This window comes from Artibeus jamaicensis, unplaced genomic scaffold (assembly GCF_021234435.1).
Source record: "Artibeus jamaicensis isolate MK-2021 breed Jamaican fruit bat unplaced genomic scaffold, CSHL_Jam_final contig_519, whole genome shotgun sequence".
NCBI classification, from domain to species: Eukaryota; Metazoa; Chordata; class Mammalia; order Chiroptera; family Phyllostomidae; genus Artibeus; species Artibeus jamaicensis.
In genome coordinates this window covers 35,048,143-35,075,092 of record NW_026521871.1, presented here as the reverse complement: position 1 = coordinate 35,075,092, position 26,950 = coordinate 35,048,143, and the positions used below count along the sequence as shown (strand labels likewise).

Sequence of the window (26,950 nt, the reverse complement as noted above, 5' to 3'; positions counted from 1 at the left end):
ATTCTAAAGTATCTTCCCTCAAAATGAATAAGAAAATAAAAAATAAAGTATCTTTCCTCCATATCAAAGCTTTCTGTTTTCTTCACAAGTTATCAGTATGTGATATGATCTTATGTATTGATTTATTTGATGTCCTCACTAAAATATAAATTCTGTAAGTAGGGATTGGCTTATATTCTATTGTATTCCCAACACTGACACAAAGTAGAGACTCAATAGATATTTGTAAACCAAAGGAATTGAATGAACACTTCATACCAACATTCCCTGATTTATGCATTATCAAGCCATTTAAAGTGTTTAGGGGGAGAGGAATATATTGACTATCTCGAAAATTATGGTAAACAGTTTTTACAAATGTTAGATAGTATCCCTTAATTACTTTTTAAATTTTGTTTTGACTTCACACATTTTTCATAGATTTCTTAAAAAGACTAGAATCCTATGAATTGCATTCAAATTCTAAGCTAGATGTTCTATGTCCCCTATATAGAGAGAACACGACAAACATTCACCAAATATTGAAACTTTGATTAAAACCCAACAGAGGGTAAACCCAATTTAAAGGAAATACCATACTTGAAAACAAAGTTTACCCCGATATTTAAAAAATTAAATATGCATATTGTATAACACATCTCAAACTTTAATGTAGTAACTTTAAATGTCATTTAAAGCCTAGTTATCAAAGTGTGAGTGTTCTCAAAGACTTCAAGATATTTCTATACCACAGATGGCCAATATAACTTAAATTAAATAATCTAATATAATAATTTAAAGTAGTTCTTTAGCGCTAAAAGAACTAAATGCAGTCTGAATGTACTTGTGCATGGAAGAACCTAAAATTAGTGATCACCACCACAAACTGTTATTTATTCCCTGATCACCAGTAAAATGAATGGCCCATTGACTAGAAAGCCCGCAGCGCATCCCATCCCGAAGGACTGTTTTGCTTGGGAAACCAAAGAGAATTGGTGAGCATTTGATACAGTGTCCAAGACCACATCCTTTAAGTTTCCTTGCCTTCCAAATGTAATATCAGAGAGGGTGACGGGAAGAATAAGAGAGGAAGGAAGGGAGAGAGAGAGAGAGACGGAGAGGGAGAAAAACCAAGACAGAGAAATAGGGAGAAAGACTGGCGAGGATTGGCCTGAGGAAGAATTGCCCGCCAAGCCACGCCCCTGTTTCCCAGGTAACGGGTAAACAGACCTCCACCTCCTTTGGCTCTGAGAACTCCCTAGGTGTTAAGTGGTAGGCAGGAAGCCGTGGGGGAGCGAAGATGTGCTCTTTCGTGCGAGTGGAGTCCCCCAAAGGATTGGGGCCCCCGAAGGAATTGGGAACTTCCCTCGAACCAGGGTTCCCCTTAGAGATGGGTGCCGTTGGAGGAACGAGGGTATCTGCGGGGAAATCTGCCCTAAACCTTGAGGTCGGTTTAACCCACGGAGGAAAGGACGATTTAGGAGAGAGAAAGGTCTTCGTGGGAACAAAATCTCCTACGGAGTTAGGTTTTAGAGTGGAATTAGGAAAAGAAGATTCCCCATCGAGGGAGAGCCGTTTGGTCAGTAATAAATATGAGGAAAGGATGACATCAAAATGCCCATTGAACACGGGGCTTGAAATGAGATTAAAGAGACAGAATGTTTCTGGGACCCTCATGGGGAGGAGTAACTTAGGAATCGACAGGGTCTCAGCCCCACAGGAAACAAAACCTTCTCTGGGTATGTTGCCAAAAAGAGTGGGTTTAGAAAATGAGTGTCTTCTGGCCGGGCGTCCCGGAAAGATAACGAGGCCGCCCTTGGGCGTGGTGTGTGGAAGTCCACAGGCTCTAGGGAGCAGGAAAGATCCTGAGGCTGGTGCCCCTCAAGGGTTAGGGGCTTCAGTGGAGAAGCGGCCAGCTCTGGGTGTGGAACCTAGCCAGGAACTGGAAAAAGAGTCCACCTGTGAGGTGACGAAGTCCAGTGCAGAGATGAAGCCTTCCGTGGAGGTGGACACTGGGGTGCCCCAACCAGAGGAGTCAGCTGAAATGAATACAGACCCCCAGATAGGCTTGGTGATAGAACCCCCTGAGTGCCAGTTTGCCCAACAACCTGAAGGTAAAAAGGAGGCCGAGAACACTGAACCAGGAGTGGAGCCTCCAGATCGCATCAGACCTATCTACTCCGGGAAATTTTTTGATCGAATGCCTTGCTGGCCCAGTGTAAGTTTTGTTTTTGTTTCTGTTTTTTGTTTGTTTGTTTGTTTTGTTTTGTTTTTTAGTATTTTCCTTGGGAACCTATGTATAGTCCTATCTTTAGAGAGATGATAAGCCGACGAGAATTGTTTGGGAGTGTGGAGCCAAATTACAAAGATTTTATTGGGATTCTGATATTTCTTGTCCCACTGGTTACTTTGTCCATTCTCCTCTGGTTCTCTGCCTTCCTTGATGTCAGCTTTGTTTTCTGTGCACACTGGTGGTTCCTCTTGTTTTCTTCCTGTGACCTTCATTTCACTCCTCAGTCTGCATTTCTCAATCCTCTTACTGAGATACATGTTGTATCCTAATATTCATATTTCTTTTTCCATTCATCATTTATTCTGTGAGTTATTCATTATTTCTGCAGACTTGTGGTGGTAACTATGCTGGGTGCAGGGCAATATAAAGTGAAAAGCACAAGATCCCTACCCTCTAGGGTTAGGCAGTCACTTCAATATTTGGAGACAGGTAAGTAAGCAAATTTAAATTTCAAAATAAATAGGAAACAAATATGATCTTTCCTTAATGGAAGTATATCTCTAAGCATGGAGTACAGTAGAAGGATTGGACAGCTTTGTGCGGAGGAGATGGGAAAGGCTTCACAAAGCAAGTACTATTTGAGTTCATCTTGAAAGGTGCCAGTACTTGTCAAAGGGAAAAGAGGGTTAGAGCATCTTGGGTGGAGAAAGGTGTAGAGCATGACCAAAGCTTCTTGTGTTTGCGAGAGATAAGCAATTCTGTTTAGCCAGCGTGGTGTTGAGAGCTGAAGGTGAAGAAATAGGTGGAAGAAGTCTGAAAGTCCAAAATGCGGGGGGAAACATATGGATACAGAAACGATGGTGGACCTTAATAAGAAAAGAAAGATTTTTTTAAAAAAAGAAAATAAAGAAAGAAAGTTTCCTTGTAGAAAGATATTTCTTCTATCAGTAGTAATGATGGACTGGTTGAAAGGGAACATTTTGGGTGACAGGAAAAAATTAGAAGTCTATTGCAAAGTAATGTCTGCCTGAAATTAAGGTAGAGTTGGAAAAAATAGAGAGGAGTGTGCAGTTTTTGAGAGCTTTTTAGGAGATGATATTGTTACCAATTGCGATCCAGCTGTGGTTCTATGTGGTGAAAGAGGGAAGTTGATGGATGACTTAGGAGTTTCTATGATCTCTTCCATATTGGTGGCAGATGGCTCTCTGGGGTTGGCTCTCCTGAGTTCGAAATAGGTACAGGATGACGATAGTTGGTCATGTGAGACAATTGGAGCCATGGGTGGGGATAAGAGGAGAAATCTAGGCAAGAACCTTGGCTAACACATTTATGAGGTGGTCAGAGAAGGAAATATCGGCTAAGTGAGCTCCTGAGGAAAAGGGTTTTTTACCTTATTTTTATGTAGCTTCATGGAATATAACAATGCCTGGCCTATAGTGGTTATTTGGTAAGTATTTATTTGATAAATGGAAAGAAGGCTGGATGATTAAATGGGGAAAGTTCAGAGAAGAAAGGTGAGTCTGAGAGAGCAGTATGGAGGAATAGAAAGAAAGCATAGTTAAGATATTCTGAGAATAAAAGATTCCACACACTGAGATTTGAGAATACCATTCAGCTCAAATAATCCCAGGGATTCTGCAGAATTTTGTCTGTGTATGTAGACTTTTTTGTTTCTCTTGGGACTCAGGGTGTCTTTGACCAACTTTGCTTTCTGGTCCTCATTTTGGATTTCTCCAGCCACTCTCTTCTCATTTGACCACATCTGTTCTCCTTTCTGGATTGCTTCTGCAGTCTATGGCTTCAGGCCTGACACACCCAAGCAGACAAGGGCTTCTGGTTGCCAACAGGGCGATTCTAAAACCTCTGCTTGCTCCTAACTCTCACAACCACCTTCTACATGTGATAGCACAAGGAAGGGGGTCAAGGAGAAAGTGACTAGCAGTGTTAAACCATCTCTAATAGGGTAACTAAGATAAAGATTAATTAGCTTTGGACAGTAAGGAAATTAGCAACATTATTAGAATGGCATAGTGGAGGGAGAATTCAGATTTTATGAACATCTTTATGCATGTTTCTTTGTATATGTCTTGAAATATTTCCTTAGGATAGAGTTTCAGCAGAAGTCAAGAGATGGATCTTTTTCTAGTTCCTGTGGTGAAATCCCTTCTTAAAAGACTGTACCACTAAATTTTAAAAATTGATAATGATTTATTAGGTATTGTTTTAATTCACATTTATTTGATTTGTAATGAGATTGAAAATTGCTACAGATGTTTGTTTTATTTTCTTCTTCTTCTTATATCTGATCATCTTGCTGCACTCTTGTTAGTCTTGTCCATGTAAGAAATGTCCAAACCTGTAGAGTTTGAGTCAAACTGATATATGCTGGGGAGAAATACGCTCCTGACAATAACAGTTTTGCAGTTTCTTTTATGCATTTGAAATTAAAGCAGAATTTCATGGAGGTGAGGAGTGGATTACAGAATAGCTTAGACTGTGTGTTCTCTTGAGGTTTATACCCCCTTGGAGGAGGGGTATCACTTCTGGTATTTTTTTTTAAGATTCTATTTATTTATTTTTAAAGAGAGGGGAAAGGAGGAAGAAAGAGAGGGAGAGAAACATCGATGTCCAAGAGCAATATATTGATTGGCTGCCTCTTGCTCACTCCCAACTGTGGACGTAGCCTGCAATGCAGGCACGTGCCCTGATGGGGAATCAAACCAGTGAACTTTTGGTTCTCAGGCTGGCACTTAGTCCACTGAGCCACACCAACCAAGGTGACTTCTAATATTTCAAAGGTGTCTTAACCTGGATATGCTAGAACAATCAACAAGGCTGACATAAGAGAAGTTATAGGTCTGGGGCATGACTACCCACTATGACCGACCCTGTTAGGATACTTTTGATAGAACCCCCATTTTTTGGTCAACCGTCTTAATTGCTTATCATTATTTCTTTTGAATTTTCTAGGTAAACAATCATATTGACACTTTTGTCTTTCCCTCTTTAGTACATATACCTCATTTCTGTTTTACATATCATTGCATTGCCTATGATCAATATATAATATTGAAAGTAAAGTTTCTTTCCTGATTTTAATGGGAATGATTCTAATGCTTCCTTATTGAATATTATTATATTTTGTTGTTGTTGAAAATTTCTGATATATCAAGTTAAGGGCACCTATATCTACTTTCAGTTTGCTAAGAATGTTTACAAATCAGGAATAGACCATGAGCTATGGAAAATTCTCTCATTTGTTGAAATACATCTTCTCCAGATTGATATTATTAATTTTCTAATAGTGAACCATTCTTTATGTTTCTGTGTTATGTCCAGCTTGGTTGGGTTATATTATTGTTATATATTCCTGGAATTGATTTGTCAGTATTTTAGTAGGATTTTTGCACTATGATCCTATGTATGATTGGACCATGGTTTCCCTTTATGTGCTATTTCTTTCTGAGTTTGGCATTAGGTTAATGCTAGTATATGCAAAGAATTGGGAAGCCTTCCATCTTTTCAATTTTATTTACACTTGTAACAATTTTTACATTATGTGTATTTACTGCTTATAGGCCTCATAGCTGAAAGGAGAAGGGCCGTATATCCCCCAACACCCTGACCAAGGGATGGAATGATGAACTATTCGACGGCCTTAAGTTCATTCAGTCTTAGGGGAGGGAGTGCATTTGGGTGAGGTCAAAGCCCAGTTTCAGTCAAGCATGACTGTGAGGAGAGTTCACATGGAAATTCCCACTGTGAAGAGCCTGCTAAAATCAATCCCTGAGGACAACTGCTTTGCAGCAAGGTGCATTCATAGAATTGGGGAGCTCATTCCAATGAGAGGCCTATCCGATGTTGGGAGAAGGGAAGCTGGTACATCACATCATAAGGACACTCTTCCTATGGTTTGAAGTTGCTGCCCAAGTTGGTATCGAGCTGCAAGGGAAGGTCTGGTTTGATGGATTTATGGCCCTGTTGGTCGTGCTGGTCCTTTTAGGAAAACAGTCTGGTATAGCAACATGGCTCTGTATTCAGGAAAAGTCTCCAAGAAATAGAGGCCTGAGGGGAGATTTTGGAACTATCCTTCAAAGACTAAAAAGAGTCTGGTAAAAAATGTTCTTTCCTTGTAGAAGCCTTGAAAGGGCCCTTGGTGGACATCAAAATCTCTGTAATGTTCATTTCTTCAACAAATTTTGAGACTGTCCTTTGATCTCCCTTAATGTACTGATTCTGGCAGGAACCCTGGGTTATTAAGAAAAAACAACTGAACCTTACAAAGAACATTGGTAAATGGTATTGAGCCTTGAAGTACAAAGAGGAAGAAGGAAGAAATGGTTCAAAGAAAGGTTAACAAATTATAATGTCTACAACAACTAGAGATTAGATTAGGCACTGTGTCTACAAAGATGAAAATGATACGGTGTCTGCTTTCAAAGAACTTAGAGTCTAGAAAGTCGAGACCAATAAAGCAATGATTTTATAACATGGTGAAAGTCATGCAAAGAGATGACTTATTTTTTTTTCTTGTTCTATACTAAGGGAACCTGATAAGGGAGCTATTTGGAGAATGGGTGGAAGCAAAGGAGTCACCCACTGGTAATTCTTGTGAGACCTTGCTAGTTATGCAGGCCCTGGTACCGGGGGAAAAAAGGCGCAGAATTTTATTTTGTCTGAATTTGCAAAGAGCCAAACTGCAGAATTTTGAGAAGTGGGTGGTTTCATTTGCTTGATGGGTTCAGGGCCTTCTGGGCAGAAAGAAATTGATGCTATCACACCTAGTGTTTTCTCTGAGATATTCGGAATTAGAGGTATCTATGGATAAAACACAGTGATCTTGGCCAAGGCCCAGTGCAAAGATGGAACCATAATATTAGCCCACATTGAGTTTGGACAGTAGAAGGCAACATAGTGATTATGGGTTGGTGGGTCTTCAGCAGCTAAAAATGCTCTTGTATCAGCCTTCTTAAGTTGACTTCAATCTTGGAAGCTAATCACGTGAGAAGTAAAATGGGCCACCAGAAGCTGTAACACTGAGGGCTAATGAAGAGGTGTCCGCGTGAGGAGGTCCTGGTGTGGTTAGGAACTGAACAAGGAGGCGGCTGATCAAGGAGGTAGTCAGTGAAGTAGGAATTTATTTGGTTTCATACAGAGGCCTAAGCAGATAAGTAAATATACTGAGGACAATGGGAGCCAAGTTTTTCAATGAGGGGGAAAAAACCTACAAATATGAGAAGAATAGAAGTAATTCTGTGTAGGATAGTAATTGGAGGTATTGGTGGAAACCCATGCTGTGTCTATTTCTGCCTCTGTTTCTGTCTATGTCTATGCCTGTGTTCATGTCAAAATCTACATATATGTACGTATGCACATTTAACTAAATCAAACATTATGGGATTAATATAGATTTCTGCATACATACATACATACATTTCCTAACTCTATCTTCTAAGAGGACCTAGAAACAGTGTATTTGTAGTCACAATAAGCACACCAAAACACAGATCGTGATTTCTAAATATTCTTTATTAAAAGGAATCAGGACTCTTTGGGGCAATGGCTGACTTTAGGGCTGGTGCAGTTTGTATTTCAACTTGAAACACCTTTGAGAGCCAAAATGAAAATTTTTAAAGAAAAATACAGATATGTCAAAGAGGCACAGGGACAAGCTTGAAGAGGCTGTCGATGACTCGAACTGTTGTACTTTGGGCATTGTGTAAAATTGCTATTTAATAAAATAGAAATCCATGAGCCCCTACTGATATAAATACAGGAAGGATTGAGTAAGTGGCAAGAAAAGAGTGCTCTCTTGCAGTATAATACCAAGTAATGATGTAGATGGAATGATGGACTTAGAAAGTCACTGTTCGGCAACTATCTAGTACTAATGATTTTGATAAGAATCATCAATGGTAGGTAAACGTTTAGTGAGAAACTGGATACTTACAGAGAATAATTATTAAATACACAAGAAATATAATTTTATATGCTGGAGAAAGCTGGCAGACCTTACCTTCCTTTAGAGATCAAAGTTAACACTTCTAGGAATAGGACAGATTGACAGTGTGTGCTCCCTGATAGAAGGACACAGCACTGTTTTTGTGATATCCCTGACCAAAAAATGTGTCACTTTGATAAGAAAACACTAAACATTTTATAAAATAATTGGCTTATATTAAAAAAATGACAAGGTCGTGGAAAACAAAGAAGTGTTAAGAACTGTTCCTGGTGGAAAGAGACATGACAAGTAAATGCTGTGCTCGGGTGGTGGCTGTGGAGGTATCTGGCTCATCTCCCTTTAAGAAGACGTGCTATAATTCAAATTAGATGTGCTAAAAATTCAAAAGGGCACAGGAGGATGAACTCAGAGACATTTCCCAGGCATGAAAACAAAAAGATAAGAAGTATTAGGAAACGGACATACCCTCCTTGGAGCCTGCCTGCTCCCTTCTCTCTGAGATGTACTCTTCACCTTCTTTTGTCCTGGACTCCAAGGGCCCCCACGAGACTTGCGACCAGGTAAGCAGCAGGCAGCAGCAGAGGACTCTCCTTTTTGCCTTTGTAACTTCCTTTTCTGAGTCCACACAGCTGCTACTGTAGCCTGCTTGCTGTCTGCCTCTCCAAGATTGTACTATCTCCTTTCACTCTAATAAATCTTGCCACTATTGCTTAAACTCCCCCCCCTCCCCCCCAATAGGAAACATTTGATTAATAGTAGTCTCAGAAAGAAAGATAAAATAAGGGGGAGAAGGTTATCAAAGGAATGTGGCAAAATTTCCTTGAAGTGAAGGATACAGATCAAAATTGCAAGGAGTTCACTGAGGATCAAATCAAATGAAAGAGACAAAAAGGCCCGTACTACAAAATTATTGTGAAATTTCTGATAACTCAGGATACAGAGATGATTCTAAATATTTCCATGGGGGAGGAAAAAAAGTCACATATGATAAAACAAAATTCAGAACTGCATCAGACTTCCAAACAGCAAGACCATCTTTTAAAGGATGCTGACAGAATGCCATCAAAGTTCAGAAAAAAATTATTTGCTCCCTTGAATTTTATGCTGAGCCAAACTAATAACCATATGTAAGACCAGAATGAAAACACTTTCAAGGATATAAGGAATCAAAAAATGGCTTTTTCTGCATTCTTTCTTAGGGAATGGAATGGCTAAAGAATTTTCTTCAGTGCAATGGGGAATAAACTCGAAAGGACTTCACGTTTATTCGAAGTCCTTTCGAAAGGAGGCAAAGATGGGAGCGAAGGGCAATCTAGCTCTACAGAATGGCACAGGAAAAATTCCCAGGACAAGACTTCTCTGCACCAGACCTACAGAGCAACCAGCTGAGATTGAAGACTCCTGGCTGTCTTGAAATGATAAAAGGGGAATAGATAAGAAGTGCATTTCTGGGAATGAACAGTTATAATCTTGGCCTTGGGCAAAGATGGTCAGATAAGATCCAAGTTAGAATTAGATGAACAAAGAACGTTCGCTGGGCCTTGAGTGACAGGTTTTCACTTGCCAAAAGTTCCGATGTTGGTGGAAATACACCCACCCACAAACACACCCACACATAGTCAGAATTACATAACATTTTATCTTGAGTTTAGCTTGAATGCGGCCGGGTTCCCATTGTACTGATAGGAACTCTAACAAGGTTATTTCTGAAAGCTGAACCCCTCAGCTTTTCACAGAGCTCCTACAGTTGGATTACAATGCTAGCACTGTAAAAACATGCATATATATATATATATACACACACACACTTACCATTGAATGTTTATATTATATATCAAGATTGCTTTAGATTTGCAATTTGTTCTTACTTTTTCCCTTAATTATGTTCAATAGCTGAAGGTAACTTTTGTAGCATTAGGAGCACAGGCCAAATCTGAAATAAATTTCACTCTTCAAAATGTTCCCTACAGACTCCCCTTCCTTACCCCACCTGCCATGATCAACTATGCTTTTTTTCCTCCCTTAGGCAGGGAAAGTTATTCCGATTGGATACAGAGTTGCAACCTGCCTGACTGAAAAACTTCCCAGGGTGAGCATTTTTAATATGCATTTGCGTTTATATTTTTGCCTTGCATGTGAACATTAAAAGATAGACAACTCTCAACATTCCTTATGAAAGTTGTTCAAATGTAATCTATTGGATGTGGATTTGTATTCTTTACTGTATTTTTAAAAAGATTTTATTTATTTATTTTTACTGAGAGGAAGGGAGGGAGAAAGAGAGGGAGAGAAACATTGATGTGCAAGGGATACATCGATCCGTTGTCTCTCTCACGACCTTAACTGGGGACTTGGCCCGCAACCGAGACAGGTGCCCTGACTGAGACCTTTTGGTTCACAAGCCAGCACTCAATCCATTGAGCCACACCAGCCAGGGCTCTTGAGTGTATTTTGAGGCCTTTTGTTAACTTTGTTCCAGGAAGTGAAAATTCCAGTTCTATGATTTCCTGTGATTTTTAAAGAGTGGGAGGGAGAAAGAGAGGGAGAGAAACATCAATGTGTGAGAGAAACATTCATTGGTTGCCTCTTACATGCCCCCAAATGGGGACTTGGCCCACAGTCCAGGCATGAGCCCTGTGTGGGAACCAAACCAGCAACTTTTCAGTTTGTAGACTAGTACATAATCCACTGAGCCACACCAGCCAGGGCTAAATATAACTTTTAAAATAAATTGTTTATTTCCATAAAAAAACCCAAATTTCAGAAAATGTCATTATTTGGAGGTATAGGTCCCCAGGTGCTTGCTGTACACATGCAATAAAAGGTGTTCATTGAATGGCATAGATCAGCAATTTTCAACCTTTTTCATCTCATGGCACACATAAACTAATTACTAAAATTCTGTGGCACACCAAGAAATATATATATTTTTGCCAATCTGACAAAATAGGTATAATTTTGATTCATTCACATTGGATAGCTATAGTTGTGTTGTCTGTTGTCATTTTTTTATTTGACAATCTAAGGAAACACAGGTCAGTGCCCCTGACTTAATAGTCAAGTATGGCATGTTTTAAAAAGTCTTGCCGTACAGCGTTTGAAAATCGCTGGTATAAATCACACCTAATATTTAAAAAACTAAATACACCTAATATTTTCACACCTAATATTTTCAGAAATTTAATTCTGTTTTCTTGTCTTACTGTTTGTAGCCAGTTACTCCACCTGAGGCAAAAAAATTTTTCAACTTCAGATATCCACCTGCTGGAGCTGAGAGAATATTTTATGGAAGAGCAAATGATCCTCAAATTGCTCCTTATCTGACACATGGAATAAGTTCCAAAATTTCAGTACCGGTACCTTTTTCCTTTTTTTCCATGTATATTACTACTAACTTAGCAAGATAAAAATGTGAAAATGAGGAATTAGTGAAATCACAGTCCCAATCTCCTTTTCACCCTTAATCTTGAGCACTTAAAAAAAATGTGTCTCTCTTTTCCTTCTTCTTCTCCCTAGTATTACCTTTACCTGTCTCTCTCATAAGCTCCAAGGGCCCTACATTTGCCTCTTTAACTTGTTTCCTGATCCCATTTCTTCTACAGCTCACTTCTACTTCAGCGACTTTCTAAATAAAGTTTTTTTTTTTATAGTTTGAAAAAAAATCAGGAAGTGCCAGAATGCTTAGATACATTATACGTTGATGAGTGGAGATGGGGCCTGAATGGGATTTGCTGTTCACTGAATACACAGTCTAGATTCAGAAGAAAGCTTGTGAAAGTCATGTGGTTCTTCTGCTTGTCACTCCCAATTAAAAAAAAAAAGTTTAAAACATTTATTTATATTTAGCATGAGGGGAGGGGAAGGAAAAAGAGAGGGACAGAAACATCGATTGGTTGCCTATTACAGGCCTCCACCTGGGGATCTGGCCTACAACCCAGGCATGAGCCCTTACTGGAATTGAGCCAGAGACCGTTTGATTCACAGGGTGCCCCTCAGTCCACTGAGCCACACCAGCCAGGGCCATTCCCATGTTTCTGGGATGTTAAAGCAAGTACCTGGGAGCTCCTGTCATAAATCTTTTAACCCCACTGAAACCTTTAACCCTTTAGAAAGTTCATGTTTAGGCATATTTGACCTTCATAGCCCCAACTGGGACAGTTCTTTGAAAGAGCAAAGCAATAATGAGGACTTACTTTTCTGCATTCATATTTTCTTCTCTCTAGCTGTTAATTAGAGTGTCAGCTTTCAGAATTTTACTTCTTTTTGTTCTTACATCAGTGCTTTGTATAATTTCTTTAGGCAAAGGTATTGATAAACCCACAGCCCATTACAACATTTCAACAGAAAATTAAAGATAAAAAGGAATCAATATATTTTAGTAATCAAAGAGCACCATTAGGAAAATCTCATGATCAATCTCCAGGATTACCAAAAGGCTTGGATGTACTCAATACGACATTTGGAACAGCAGTCATCAGAGGTAGTAAAAAAAAAAGGGGGGGGGAAATAGGAGGGATGGTAAAATAATTCCTAGAAAATTGGATTAAATATCCCATTGGAGTGGTGTTTGGTGGTGGTGCCAATGATGAATGAAGAATGAAAGACAGGATCATAGTAACAAAGTTACTCTTAGACCCAGAATCCTTAAAGTTTATGAGTGCCAGGAGGTAAAACTTCAAGCTTTGGAGTGGGGATTGCGTGAGCGGAGTAGAAATGATGTAAAGACAGGAGAGAGTCTCAGAAAGTTGACTCTGGGACCAGCTGTGAAGGCTGCAATTCCTTCTCCCTGGACATCTGTCTCCCTGGGTTTTATTTCCACCAGTGTCCCTGGTGTATTCACATCTTTGAGCTCTATTTTTCATGTGGTTGTAGAAGGATGTGAGTACCCAACTTTTAACTTTTTAGGGAACTCTTTAATAAAGTAGACTGGGGAGCAAATCAATTTGATAAATGCAGTACCTCCTTCCCCTCGTGCTGATGCACAGAATCTACCCGCATGTTAACCAAATGTGGGCAGTGTACAGAGCAGACTTGCACTCTCATTTTGTGAGGGAGTGGAGCACATCATTCAACAAACAACAACGTATAATTTAATTGGTCACAGGCCATTATATCTTCCGAAGTCTAGCCCCCTGGCATGTCACTGGGCGCCTTTCTTTACACATTTCTCACATTTATCTTCTACTGCCCTTTTCAGGTTTCTACCCTGTCTCCGGGGGCCTTACAAGAGAACTCAGATTCTACCTTTATCTTGCAGAGAAGTTCGGTTCTCTTTGTCTTTCTGCACCCGTTAAGGCTCTGCTCCAGGACATTTTTCACCAAAAAGTCTATTAGATTCTTTTCCTTAACACAGTAACATCTGTCCTAGAGACAGAGTACGCCTGTGTCTTGGAATGCAAAATCTGCAGTAGTACAGTATAGTACTGGCGCTTAAATTAAAAACGGAAACATGGAAAGTGTGTTTTAGAACAGATAAAAAATCTTTTTATTTCTCTTTAATAGGATTACAAATTGTATTTACGTAGACATGGAATCACAGTGTTACAGTAATTAATATCATAAGTGTGCCTATGATTAGTTTGTGGAATAAGGAAAGTGCTGTCTAGGTGTACTTCATTGAGATATATCATAGAAAGCTCCAAAATGTGTATATATGTATTTATAAGTATAGTGGTTCATCGATCAGAAAGAAGTACTGCTTTACAGGACTTTACAGGACTGTTTTGAGTTAGGACCACCTGCTGGTGTTCTTCATTGTTTACAGACCTCAGTTCTCAGCAAATGTCCAAAAGAAAGAAAACAAGTGGTTAGGTTGAAAGGGAAGAGTGAAATTATAAATGGAATTATATTTTATAATTATAATATAACAATAATTATATATTTAATGTATAATAAATGTAATTATATATTTAGTTAATATAATTATATAGCAATTATTATTTACTTTATAATGCTATTATATATTGTTATTATTCATCTATGTTTTTAGGTTGAAAGAGAAGAGTGAAATTGTAAGTGGAATTATATTTAAAAATCATCATGTAGAACAATGAAAGCAAAATAATTCACTGTATAGGAGACTGGGGGCCAACCTGGGAAAATATCTGCTAAAGAAACATGTTATAGCTCTGATCCAGTGATTTCCTTGGTACTTCTGGCTACTTTGAAGATGGATATTCAGATCAAAACAAACTCAGGGTGTGTGCTTCAGTCTACAGCTGTGAAAATTTGCACCAGGCTACCCCTCAGGGTATCAGGATTTCTGAGACTGATTTGTGATTCAAATTTGCTTAGATCATGGTGAGAAATCTGGAACAAACTAAAATAAAAATTGTCTAGAGATTCTTAGAATTGGGAATTTAACCAGGCTTGGAATATGGCTCAGGACAACCTAAATGGTTAACTGATACAGAGTTCTGATCTTCAGAATTCTAGGAAATGAGCCAGGTCCAATGAGGGTCCCTAGAACAGTAACATCTGTGCTATGTCCTGTCTATCTTGATAAATCTTCATTTGTATGGCTTTGTGTTCTCCTAGGTTGGCTATGTGGCTTATGCTATCAGCTTACCTTATTGTCATTTGTTCTAGTTAATTTAAATATAAATAGATGAAAAATACCTTAAAACTGATATGTTTAATTCTTTCTCCAGAAATACCTGCTAGCATTGTGGTGAACCCACCAAAATCCTATCAAGAAGTATTTAAAGAAGGACGGGAGGGACATGATCTGTATGTTGTTTCTCACAATGACTATTATGTGGGTAAGTGTCCAGCAGTATAAAATCAGCCTGAGGATGTGGGACTCTCAGGTTTGTGAAGAGGGATAAAAGAAACAATGTGCATGAAGTTAAGTGCCTGGCGTATAATGGGTGATCAATAAATAATAGCAGTTTCTTATAAGGTCCCAAACCTTGGTAGCTGGGAACACATAGCCTTCCATATTTTGTTATAAAATGTAGAAATGTATGTATTATTAAAATGAAAAAAAACAGGTAAGAGAGAGTAAATGTTAGATAGTGTTATTTTGTTTTAGTGGTTTTAGCCTTTAAAAGACTGTTCTTCTTCAAATGTTAGAATTATTCCAAGGGCTTAGCTTTGTATGAGGAATATTGATTAGAATTATTCCAAGGGCTTAGCTTTGTATGAGGAATATTGATTGGGTAATGGTTAAGTGAACAGATTTTGAATCAGATATATCAGGTTCAAATTCTAGCTCATCTTTTAGATCTTGGATGTTTTACTAATTCTATTACCATCTATTCTAGTCTCTTAAATTGGATAATAATATTGCGAGGATGTAGTGAGTGCTTGCAAAATGCTTAGCATAGTGCCTAGAATATGGTAAGGGCTCAATCACTATTAATAGTGGTGTTAAGTCATCTTGATTAATAGTAGCCTGTTACTAGAATTACTCTAAAGCACAGCTAAAAGGCACTAGGTGTTTATAGTGCTGAAAACACAACTTAATCGTTGAGGTGTTGATGTTAAGTAGAATCCTGATACAACAGAGGACTGAGAATTAGACTCTGATATATGTCCTCAGAAAGCTGCTGCATTGTGAATGATTGGTAAACTCAACCTCCATTAGCTAGAAGCAACTCTTCCCTGACTGCAACTTAAGGCAGCTCTCTCCCTTGCTCCTTCTTTATTTCTTTTTAATATTTTATATTTTACTTTAAGATTTTATTTATTTATTTTTAGAGAGAGGGGAATGGAAGGAGAGAGAGAGAGGGAGGGAAAGATTGGCCTGTAACCCAAGCAAGTGCACTGACTGGGAACTGAACTGGTGACCTTTCAGTTTGTGGGACGATGTCCAACCAACTGGTGTGGATGAGCCACACCAGTCAGAGACCTTCCTTATTTCCTTACTTTTCTTCCTCCACCATCTTCTCACACCTTACTCCCTCTCTATGCTCTTCCTTCTGAGCTTTTGCTCATAGCTAGGACTTGTCTCCTATACCCACCATTTCTCTGTCTGGAACCTGCCATTCTCTTCTTTCACGACCAGTCTCTGCTGCTTCCCAAACTCTCCAATGTTCTCAGTCCTGAGATGGTCTTTCTACCCCCCATACGGACTGCCACTGCTTCCGCCCACTTGGTCACCACGTTCCTTCTCACAACCTTGGCTTTTCTCCATATCTCCACCCCTTTATTTTCTGACTCTCCCTCCCTTTCTTCCTTTCCACCCTCTAGTCCTCCCTTCCTTTTGTTCTCCTTCCCTCCCACCCTCTCCCATGAAAATGTTTTATTCATCTTTCGGAAAAAAGCTTAGCATCTATTGCACGATCTAATCCAATGCCTTTTAGTTGTTTTAAAAAGAACTATATGATGAATATATGTAGACAACCTATAGTGAGATATCTTATGTGCACCTAGCAATCGGAGGTGAGTGTCAATTTTAAAACAATATTTTGAAGAGCTTTAACAGACTGAAACATGACTGAAATTAACTTCATGTGCTGATTTTTATAGAGGTTTCATGAGCCACTTGAAAAGTCATGAAATCCAATCTTTGAAATATTGTCCTTATTTTTCTCATAGTGAGAATACTTCATTTCTATTATATACATAATATCGTGCAGAGTTTAGATGTTAAAAAATGAATAAAAAATAAATGTAACCTTGAAATGCTTTTCACCAGAGATATATTAAACATCTCTCCAACCCAGCATCCACCGATCTATCTTTAGTGTAATGTGATCATATGCTCCATGATTAGGAGAATCCGCTATACACATTAAGTCTTTTTAACTCAAAATAATATGTCAATGACACTATTAAATAACAATAAATAAATATATATCTATAACCTCTTTTAAAAATCAGTTACTTTTTTTTTCCATTACCGTTTATCTCCCTGACCCCCTCCCCCCCGCAGTCACCGCACTGTTGTCCTTGTCCATGAGTCCTGTCTCCTTTGTGATCGATCCCTCTACTCACTAACCTCCCCCAACCCCCGGCAGCAGAGCTGTCAGCCTGCTTTCTATCTGTTAGTCTGTCTCTATTTTGCTTTTTCAGTTTGTTCATTAGATTCCTCACATGAGTGAAATCATATGGTATTTTTCTCTGACTGACTTATTTCACTTAGCGTAATGTTTTCCGGGTTCATCCAGGCTGTCACAAGGGTAAATTTTTCTTCTTTTTTACAGCAGAGTAGTATTCCATTGTGTAAATGTCCCATAGTGGTTTTATCCACTCATCTGCTGATGGACACTTGGGCTGCTTCCATATCTTGGCGACTGGAAATAATGCTGCAATGAACATAGGGGTGCTTATGTTCTTTTAGATTAATGTTTCAGGTTTCTCCAGATAAATTCTCAGAATCGGAATTGTTGGGTCATAAGGCAGTTCCATTTTTAATTTTTTGAGGTATCTACACACAGCTTTCCGCAGTGGCTGCACCAGTCTGCAGTGCCACCAACAGTGAAAGGGTTCCCCTTTCTTCACATCCTTGCCAGCACTTGTTTGTTGATTTATTTATGACAGCCATTCTGTCTGCTGTGAGGTACTATCTCGCTGTTGTTTTAATTTGCATTTCTCTGATGATTAGTGATGTTGAACACCTTTTCACATGTCTATTGGCTATCTGTATGTCTTATTTCAGAAGTTTCTATTCAGGTCCTTCACCTATTTAAAAAAAATATTCATTTATTTTTAGAGAGAGGGGAAGGGAGGGGAAAAGAGAGGGAGAGAAACACCAGTGTGTGGTTGCCTCTCACACACCCACAACCGGGGACCTGACCTGCAACCCAGGCACGTACCCTGACTGGGAATTAAACGGTCAACCTTTTGGTTCACAGGCCAGCACTCAATACACTGAGCCACTCCAGCCAGGGCATTTTGCCCGTTTTTAATTGTATGTTTTTTGATATTGAGTTTTTTGCATTCTCTTTGAATTTTGGATATTATCCCCTTATCAGATTTACTGGCAAATATGTTCTCCCATGTAGTGGGTTGTCTTTTAATTTTCTTTCCTTTTCTATGCAAAACCTTTTTAGTTTGATGTCCTATTTGTTTATTTTTTTTGTTTCCCTTGTCTGAGGAGATCTATCAACAAAATATATTAGTATGAGCAATGTGATTTTACTGCCTGTGTTTTCTCTAGAAATTTTATGGTTCTGGCTCTAGTTTCATTTTTCTGCATGTATCTGTCCAATTTTCCCAACACCGTTTATTGAGTAAACTATCTTTAACCCATTGTATGTGCTTGCTTCCTCTGTTGAATATTAATTGACTATAAAGGTATAGGCTTATTTCTGGGCTCTCTATGCTGTTCCATTGATCCATGTGTCTGTTTTTATGCATTTATAACCTCTTTTAAACACACTTAATTTTAAGCACTATGAAAGTAATAGATATTTTTTTTATAAAATGCAAGCTATGTACTTCCGGTCAAGACGAGACATAGGCAGATATGCTTTGCCCCCTTGCACAATCATAAGTAGAATTACAATTAACTTCAAAACAAAAAATACCCAGAACTGCCAGGAAATCAAACTGTATGGGAGTCAGATGATCAAGCATTTAAAGAAGACATATTTATCCGGATGGGTAGCATGGGCAGAGAGGGGGATGGGGAGAAGAGGACACAGTGTAGTGCGGGCGGTGGTGTGGTGGGCGGAACAGACGGTCCCACATTAGGGATACCTGGGAAGGGAGCCACAGGCCTGACCATAGTGCCCAGGGTGCCAGCGCCAGGAAAATAAAGTCTCATAACTTCTGGCTGAAAAAACCAGTGAGGTTTGGGGCTGCAGGAGAAACTGTTCAAAGGGCCTGCAGGGTCCTAGAATGTACGCAAACCCACCTACTCTGGGAATCACCACCAGGCCAACAGCTAGAGGGGTGCCAGTTGCCTAAGTGACTGGAAGTGGGGTGAGTGCTGAACAAGCCTCCAGCAGGCAGGCTCCAGCATTGCCCCCTCTCCGACCACTCCCTCGCCTACAAAGGCACAAAGTGCTGAAGCAGGCTGCCCCACCCTGGTGATTACCTAAGGCCCATACAAGGTAACAGGTGTGCCAAGACGGAGTCAAAGCAGATTTAATACACAGAAACAAAGGGAGGCTGCCAAATTGAGGAGACAAAGAAATATGGCTTAAATGAAAGAACAGAATAAAACCCCAGTAAAAGAATTAAGCAAAATGGAGATAATCAACCTATCAGATGCAGAGTTTAAAACACTGGTAATAAGGATGCTCAGAGATCTCACTGAGTACGGCAAAAGTATAAGGGAAGAAATGAAGGCTACACTAAGTGAAATAAAGAAAAATCCACAGAACCCTGGCTGGTATAGCTCAGTGGATTGAGTGTGGGCTGCAAACCAAAGGGTCGCTGTTTTGATTCCCAGTCAGGGCTCATGCCTGGCTTTCAGGCCAGGTCCCCAGTAGGGGGCGCATGAGAGGCAACCACACATTGATGTTTTTCTCCCTCTCTCCTCCCTCCCTTGCCCTCTCTCTAAAAATAAATAAATAAAAGCTTTTTTTTAAAAAAAGGAAACATACACAAGAAACCAACAGTGAAGGGAAGGAACCCAGGGTTCAAATCAATGAGTTGGAACAAAAAGTAGAAATAAACAGTCAACCACAACAGAATGAAGAAAAGAGAATTAAAAAAAACAAGCTGAGAATAAGAAGACTTTGGGACATCTCCAAACATGCCAACATCCAAATCATAGTGATGCCAGAAGGAGGAGAGAAAGAGCAAGAAGTTGGAAAAATAATGAAAAAAACCCTTTTCTAATTTGGGAAAGGAATTAGATATATAGGTCAAGGAAGCAAAGAGAGTCCCAAACAAGTTGGACCCAAAGAGGACAACACCAAGACACATTGTAATTAAAGATTAAAGATAAAAAGAGAATCTTACAAGCAGCAAAAGAAAAACAAAGAGTTACCTACAGAGGAGCTCCCATAAGACTGTCAGCTGATTTCTCAAAACAAACTTTGAAGGCAAGAAGGGACTGGCAAGAAGTATTTGAAGTGATGAAAAGCAAAGACCTACAACCAAGATTACTCTATCCAGCAAAGCTATCATTTATTTAAAGGGCATATGAAGTACTTCCCAGACAAGATAAAGCTAAAGGAGTTCATCATCACCAAACCCTTATTATATGAAATGTTAAAGGGACTTATTTAAGGAATAGAAGGAGATCAAAACTATGAACATTAGCATAACAACAAACTCACAACTAACAACTGAATCTAAAAACCAAAACCAAAACCAAAGACAAACTAAGCAAACAACTAGAACAGGAAGAGAATCACAGAAATGGAGATCACCTGGAGGGTTATCAGCTGGGAGGAGAAAGGTACAGGGATTAAGAAGCATAACTGGTAGATACAAAATAGGGGTGTGTTAAGAACAGTATAGGAAATGAAGAAGCTAAAGAGCTTATATGCACGACCCATGGACGTGAACTAAGCGGGGGACTGCTGGAGGGAAGAGGGGAACTAGGTAGAGGGGGGCAAAGGAGAGAAAAAATTGGGACAAGAATAATAGCATAATCAATAAAATATACTTAAAACACAAGCTACAGAGAAATGTATAAAATGCAATGCATATTTCCCACAGTTCCAATGTTCCGTAGATGAAACTCTCATAGATGTTTTTCTTTGTTCGTGTGTATGTGTTTTTCTCCCCACTGTGTGCACTTCTTTCCCTGTTTGTTCCCGCACCCCCGTTGTCTGAAATGTCTTGGTTGTCTTTTCATGTCAGTATCAATACAGTATTTTTCAATAGTAAAAAATATTTATATATCTTTGTGAATATTATCTATTTCCTTAGGGTACATTCCTATATTTCTGAGCATTTGAAACTTTCCCTCTTAGGAAAAATTTCCACTTTTTCCCACTTATTCAGGTGGACGATTTCTAACTGTCCACCTGAATAGCTCCCCCAGTTTACCCTCATACCCATGACAGTTTTCACTTCCCCACACCTTCTCCTACAGTGAGTTTGCCAATCTCCTCTTTTGTTACTTAACTGAGAGACAAATTATGATTTCACATGATTGCTTTTATTCACATTATCTGGGTTACTGGTGAGGCTGAATATCTTCCCTCCATTATACCTTAACCTTTGATCTGGTCTCTGGTTTCAGTCTCACTTTCTTACCTAGAAATAGAAAGCTGTCGGCCATTTGCAACTGGAAAAGAAGAAACTGCGGTATTAGGTCTTAAATACAAAGACTTCCCTGTTGGGTTCTCAACTCTCAATCACCCTGCGTGAGTTATTTCATTCAAATCATGTGACTTATTTATTTCACATGCAATGTGGGGGTTGCAGAATTCTGGTAATGTCACCAAATCTCCATGAAAGCGATGACAAAACACCTACCTCTCAGATCCTAGCACTGTAGAAAGGACTGCTGCATCCCATAGCTGTACCTCCCCGACCTTCAGGATTTGGGCAGCGCTAATTGGGCCTGCATGTTTCATCGTTAATATGACCTTGTCCTACATCACTTCCCGACTTACTTTCCAAATAGGAACACAATGCACTCCGGTCCCACCTGTGTCCCACTTCTCACGGGAGAATGCTTCTATCATCTGTAGCCAAATGTGTGCAGGTCTCTGCCCTGTTACAGTTTCATTCGTTGTTCCACTCTCATTTTCAGTGTCAATGAGAACATAATGTGCTTCCTTCAAGACAAGGTTATCTGTGTCACCGAAGGCAGACATCTCCCCTTTCTTTCCACAGGAGAAGCAAAGAACCGAAAGTATAACCCATCCAGTTTCCATAGGTTTGACCTGTATGGGGTCCCAACACCACATTATACCGATGGCCGCACCATGGCGAAAACTACATACTGGCTGCATGAACTACAAAAGTAAGTTTGATGATACTGTATCCTGGGACAAGTGTTAGATGCATGACATATGGACTAAAAAAATTATTTTTTGAAGAGGTAATTCAGTGGCATGTTTCAAACATAAAATTAATAGAAAGTTGTACGGTATGTTATCTTCTTAACTTTCCCGTTCCCCCAGGGATAATCATGACACTTTGTGTTTGTGTGTGTGTATGCGTACGTATCATTCTAAAGTTACCTTTTGCCTTTACAACCAAATATGAAGAGATGTGTGCATGTTTTTAATCTATGGGATCAACCCTATTGATGTTTCTTAAAGACAATGCCTTTCCAAAGTCTACAAAGACAATCATGTCACGTATAATTGACTTGTCATTTATCATTTAGTTTTGTTTAATAGTTATTTGGGTACTGGAGCATCTGATTAAATCTTGTAAACTGTGATCTTTTTACGCCTTTGTTCTACGTATGATGACTTCCCTAGAAAACTGAAATAAGCTTCCTTAGTTTTTCATTACTTGTGTTCTATTTTATACCTAAACTAACAGTTAAACAGTGGGAGATTAAACAATGGGAGATTGCTCATAAAAATTCGTATTTCTTACTATGTTTTTAAAATCAGAAGATTGGGAATACTGGTCTAGTAGGTTGAAAAAATATGTCCAGATAATTCCCAGAACCTCTGAATGTTACCTTCTGTGGGGGAAAAAGTTGTTGTCAATGTAATTAAATTAAGGATCTTAAGATGAAGACATCATTTTGGACTTCTCTGGATGGGCCTTCAGTCCAATGAGAAGTGTCCTTACCTTATAAGGGAGAGGCACAGGGAGATCTGAGACGGAAGAGAAGACACTCAGAGGAGAAGGTGAAGTGAAGGTGGAGGAGAAAAACTGGAGTGATGTGCCTCAGCCAAGGCGAGCCAAAGAACGCCCGCAGCCCAGCTGTGGGAAGAGGCAATGAACAGAGCCTCCCCTAGAATTTTGGTGGGAATGAAGTCACGCTGGGACCTTGGTTTCAGGCTTCTGGCTTTCGGAACTGTTAGAAGATACATTCTGTTGCTTAAAGCCACCAATTTGTGGTAATAATTTTTACAGTAACCACAGGAAACTAATATACTGGGCCTATACTTCTTCTAGACATCGGGGTGGGAGTGGATTTGTTTTGCCTTCTGCCTTCTTTAAAGGAGACACCGCCCTCCAGGTTTCCAGGCTCCAGTGTAGACACAAAGGTGCATTCCTACAGCTTGTGACCCAGCCTGCCCATCTGGTCTCTGAGAACCACAGCTGCCAGTTATTGAGGCAAAGTGTTAATGATTTATTATTAATTTAATTCCACCCACACCTCCATGGAGTGGGTGTACTATAATTTTTATTTTACTCATTTTACAGATGAAGAAATAACATACAGAGAAATGACAGCGTTTTCCCAAGAGCATGTAGGTGGAAGGACTAGGGGTAAGGATGAAACCCAGGCAGTGTGGCTCCAAAGGGCTGTCCTTACCCACCCCATCAGGTTTACAGGCACTTGATTCTGTGATCATAGACCTGAAAAGATGATTTCTGTCCCTTTCCTACTCCCTAATTAAATGAGTTTCTGATACTCAAATTATTCAAAACAATAATGCTAAAACACAAATGCAAAATGAACTTTACAATATTATAGTAAACCCATATGAAATAGTTCTCTTTTGGGTATAACAGAAAATCTTATATAATATTCATTAATTTATCATTATTAAAGTGCTTAAACTATACATAAAGGAAAACATGAAAAACTGATTTAAAAATTTAAGGATTATAGATATTTATAATTACATATAATACAGAAATTAATACTCAAAGGGAGATGACAAATATGGTTTATTCAGTTATGAAAGGTTAGAAATCCAAACATATCAATTTATAAAAGACATAAAATAAATACATTAATGACAATGTAGTCCCTAAGAATGTTCTAAAAGCAGAGTCTTTTGGGTTATTGATAAGGACATATTTATCACTGATTTTGCATAGTCATAGATAAATACACTGAGTACTCCAAAAACTGGTACAATGCTATATGTTCATTATATCTAGATAAAAATACATTTAATTTATAAAAGGAGGCAAGATGCACAGTACCTTTCTTTCCAATTTGTCTCTACCCCCAAGGACACATCGTTTATGGAACAATATTTTATTTGTTCTTACTTTTTGGATTTTGAAACTTAGTTGGAAACATATTGCTAAAATAATAGTATTTATTCCTTCATTTTGTTGGATTTAAAAAACAGAACTCACTACTTTATTTTTGGGTGTGATTTCTATTATAAACTTGAAGTTAAGCATGTTTGTTTACAGTTTAAGGCTTCTGAATTTTATATGTACTATTTTTACATAAATCTGGTTTCCTCTGAACTTTTAAGAGACACATTTCCTCTGTAAAACTACCTCTATTTATATTGTTTATGACTTTTGGTTTGAAGAATCAGGATCTTCAAACAATAGGGGTGTGTGTGTGTGTGTGTGTGTTTCTGGATGAAAAAAATTCACGGGCACACAAAGGACTTTATTCTGAGTTGGTTAGTAAATGCTGTGTGGTCGTGTAATGATGTTACAGTGATTGATATTCCGACATATGTGGCTACTCACAGATACCTTCTGATTCTCTCACAAACTTAACCCAGACAGTATTGAACTGAAAAGGGTGGGCTCTGTGATTTAGGTCCTAATCCTTATCATTCTTCCATGTTCCTAATTATGTCTCTTGGAGCTGGTTTTTAGATTAACTATTTCATTTGTTCAGATCATTCTGGCTTTACCCATATTCTTTTTTTTCTCTGCTTTTTGAACTAATGAAATGTAAATGAAGAAATTAGAGGTCACTCACTTTGCAGTTCATGTTTTGTTTCTCCACAGAGCATCACTCTTCCTCCGAAATTTATTCAGCTCAATAGTTCTACAGCACAGGAAAGAGTGTTAAAAGAAAATAAACTTTGAGAATTTTGTATTCGTTATTTTCAGTCTCAGCAAAACAACAGAGAACTTATTAATTTTAATGTTATTAGATAGTAGTGTTGTAATTTTACAGTTCTCAAAAGAGATCTTACTAATTTAATCACAATGAGGAACAAAATTCTATTACAGAAAATTGGCAAAATAAAATCACATTGTTATCTTTTTTAATGTATTTGTTTCTAGTGTGGCTTCCTGTGTAGATCTTTGCATAGGTTAAATTTGAGTGCAATTCTATTTTGTATCTTTTTTCACTTAACATTAAATAATGTTATATTGCTGTGCATGCTTCATAAACCACATTTAAATTGCGGGCTGTGTGTTCTTGTTAATATGACATAATATAATCATCCTTCATGATCGAACATTTAGATTCTTTTCTTTTTTCCATTTCTTAGTCAATGATGCTACAAACATTTTATAAATATAACTTTTCCACATTTTAAATTTTTATGTGGATAATCTTCTTATGATTTGTTCCCAGATATGGCTACAAGGGAATGGACATTTTTATGCTTTTTGAATCATATTACTAAATTATTTCTAAGATGATTATAGCAATTTGCAGTAATAATCTACGAATGGTTTACTATTTGCCTATTTAGGTATTTTTCTTTCTCTCTCTCTCTATATATATATCCTTATGTACTATAATACATTAAAAGTGTCACTTTTTAATTGTACATTTCTTTCATTATTTCTCCATATATTTGCTTACTAGATGTTTTTTGTTTACATCCTTTATTTATTTATGTAATCAATGTTTAATATTTTAGCAATTTTAAAAGTTTCATTTATAATAATATTGTAATATTAACAATTTGGTTTTGTTTACTGAAAAATTTTTAAGTCTGCTTGTCTTACTCTTTTATCAAAAGTATATATTCTATTATAAACTTACTGTTATAATAGAACATAAGAATGATAGGATGAGCACAGAGCTTTCTTTTTAGCATACAATTTCTTTTGAAACTGGAATCATTTTTCTGATGACCCAAATTGTACTGTATTTTCCTTACCGTGTGTATATATTTGGCAGCTGAGAATACTTTAGGTAGTGGAGATACCTGACAATTTTCTAATTTTCTAGGAAAAGAGGAGCTAAGATTGTATCCAAGAGAGTTGATGATTTCAAAGAAAAGTTTCAACACAAGCTTGGAAAAGTTTTAGATCCGTGAGTTCACGATTAACTTTGAATTGTCAGTGTCTGTGGGTCGAATTTAAAAAGTACTCTTGAAGTAAATGTTGGTTTGTGTTTTATTAGTTCCTACCCATTAAATAAGAAAGCTACCCTTTTGTGTCTGCTAGGGAACTCTAGCAGCTTCTTTAGATTTTGGGACTCCAGGGACGTGCTGATTCCTCTGAGATGGAGAAGGCATTTGGAGAAGAGGGAGGGAGAATTTTTTTAAAAATTATTTTATTGTTGTTCAATTATAGTTGTCTGCATTTTCTCCTCATTACTCCCCCACCCCAACCATCCCCACCTCCCTCCCCTGATTCCGCTCCCCTGGTTTTGTCCCTGTGTTCTTTATACATGTTCCCGGAAAAACCCATCCCCTCTTCCCCCCAATATGTCCTCCCACCTCCTCTCTGGTTACTGCCAGATTGTTCTTAATTTCAATGTCTCTGGTTCTATTTTGTGTAAAGCTTTATTTCTGGGGTTTCAGAAATTTAACTTATTGTGTTACATTTTTCTCTCTCTTCCCCGTCTCTCTGGCTGTCTTTCTTTCTATTCTCCCATGAATCTGCTTTGAATATGTTCTGTGTTTTTCTTTTTAAATCTGGGCTACTGAAAGCCAGTGAGAGCATTCAGCCATTGTTAATGCAAGTGGAAGATTAGAGAAAAGATCTGTGAGAACTTCTGTTTGATCTTCGTAGTTTGGTTATAGGAGAAAATACGGGCTATTAAAAACATATGGCAAACATTTTAAATTCCAAGGATGGCATGTGGTGGGTATTTTAACTACAGGATTTATTTT

The 26,950-nt window shown here is 38.3% G+C and overlaps 1 protein-coding gene across 1 annotated transcript in view; it reads left to right on the top strand.

The window, feature by feature from the left end:
• The first annotated feature begins 1,279 nt into the window (after positions 1-1,279).
• EFHB (EF-hand domain family member B) overlaps positions 1,280-26,950 on the top strand; it is a 42,803-nt gene continuing 17,132 nt past the window's right edge. Inside the window, exons 1-7 of the mRNA XM_037143769.2 lie at positions 1,280-2,197; positions 10,201-10,263; positions 11,387-11,530; positions 12,474-12,654; positions 14,825-14,935; positions 21,867-21,996; positions 26,062-26,145. Coding sequence (XP_036999664.2) covers positions 1,280-2,197; positions 10,201-10,263; positions 11,387-11,530; positions 12,474-12,654; positions 14,825-14,935; positions 21,867-21,996; positions 26,062-26,145 — 1,631 coding nt within the window. The remainder of the gene's footprint in view (positions 2,198-10,200; positions 10,264-11,386; positions 11,531-12,473; positions 12,655-14,824; positions 14,936-21,866; positions 21,997-26,061; positions 26,146-26,950) is intronic.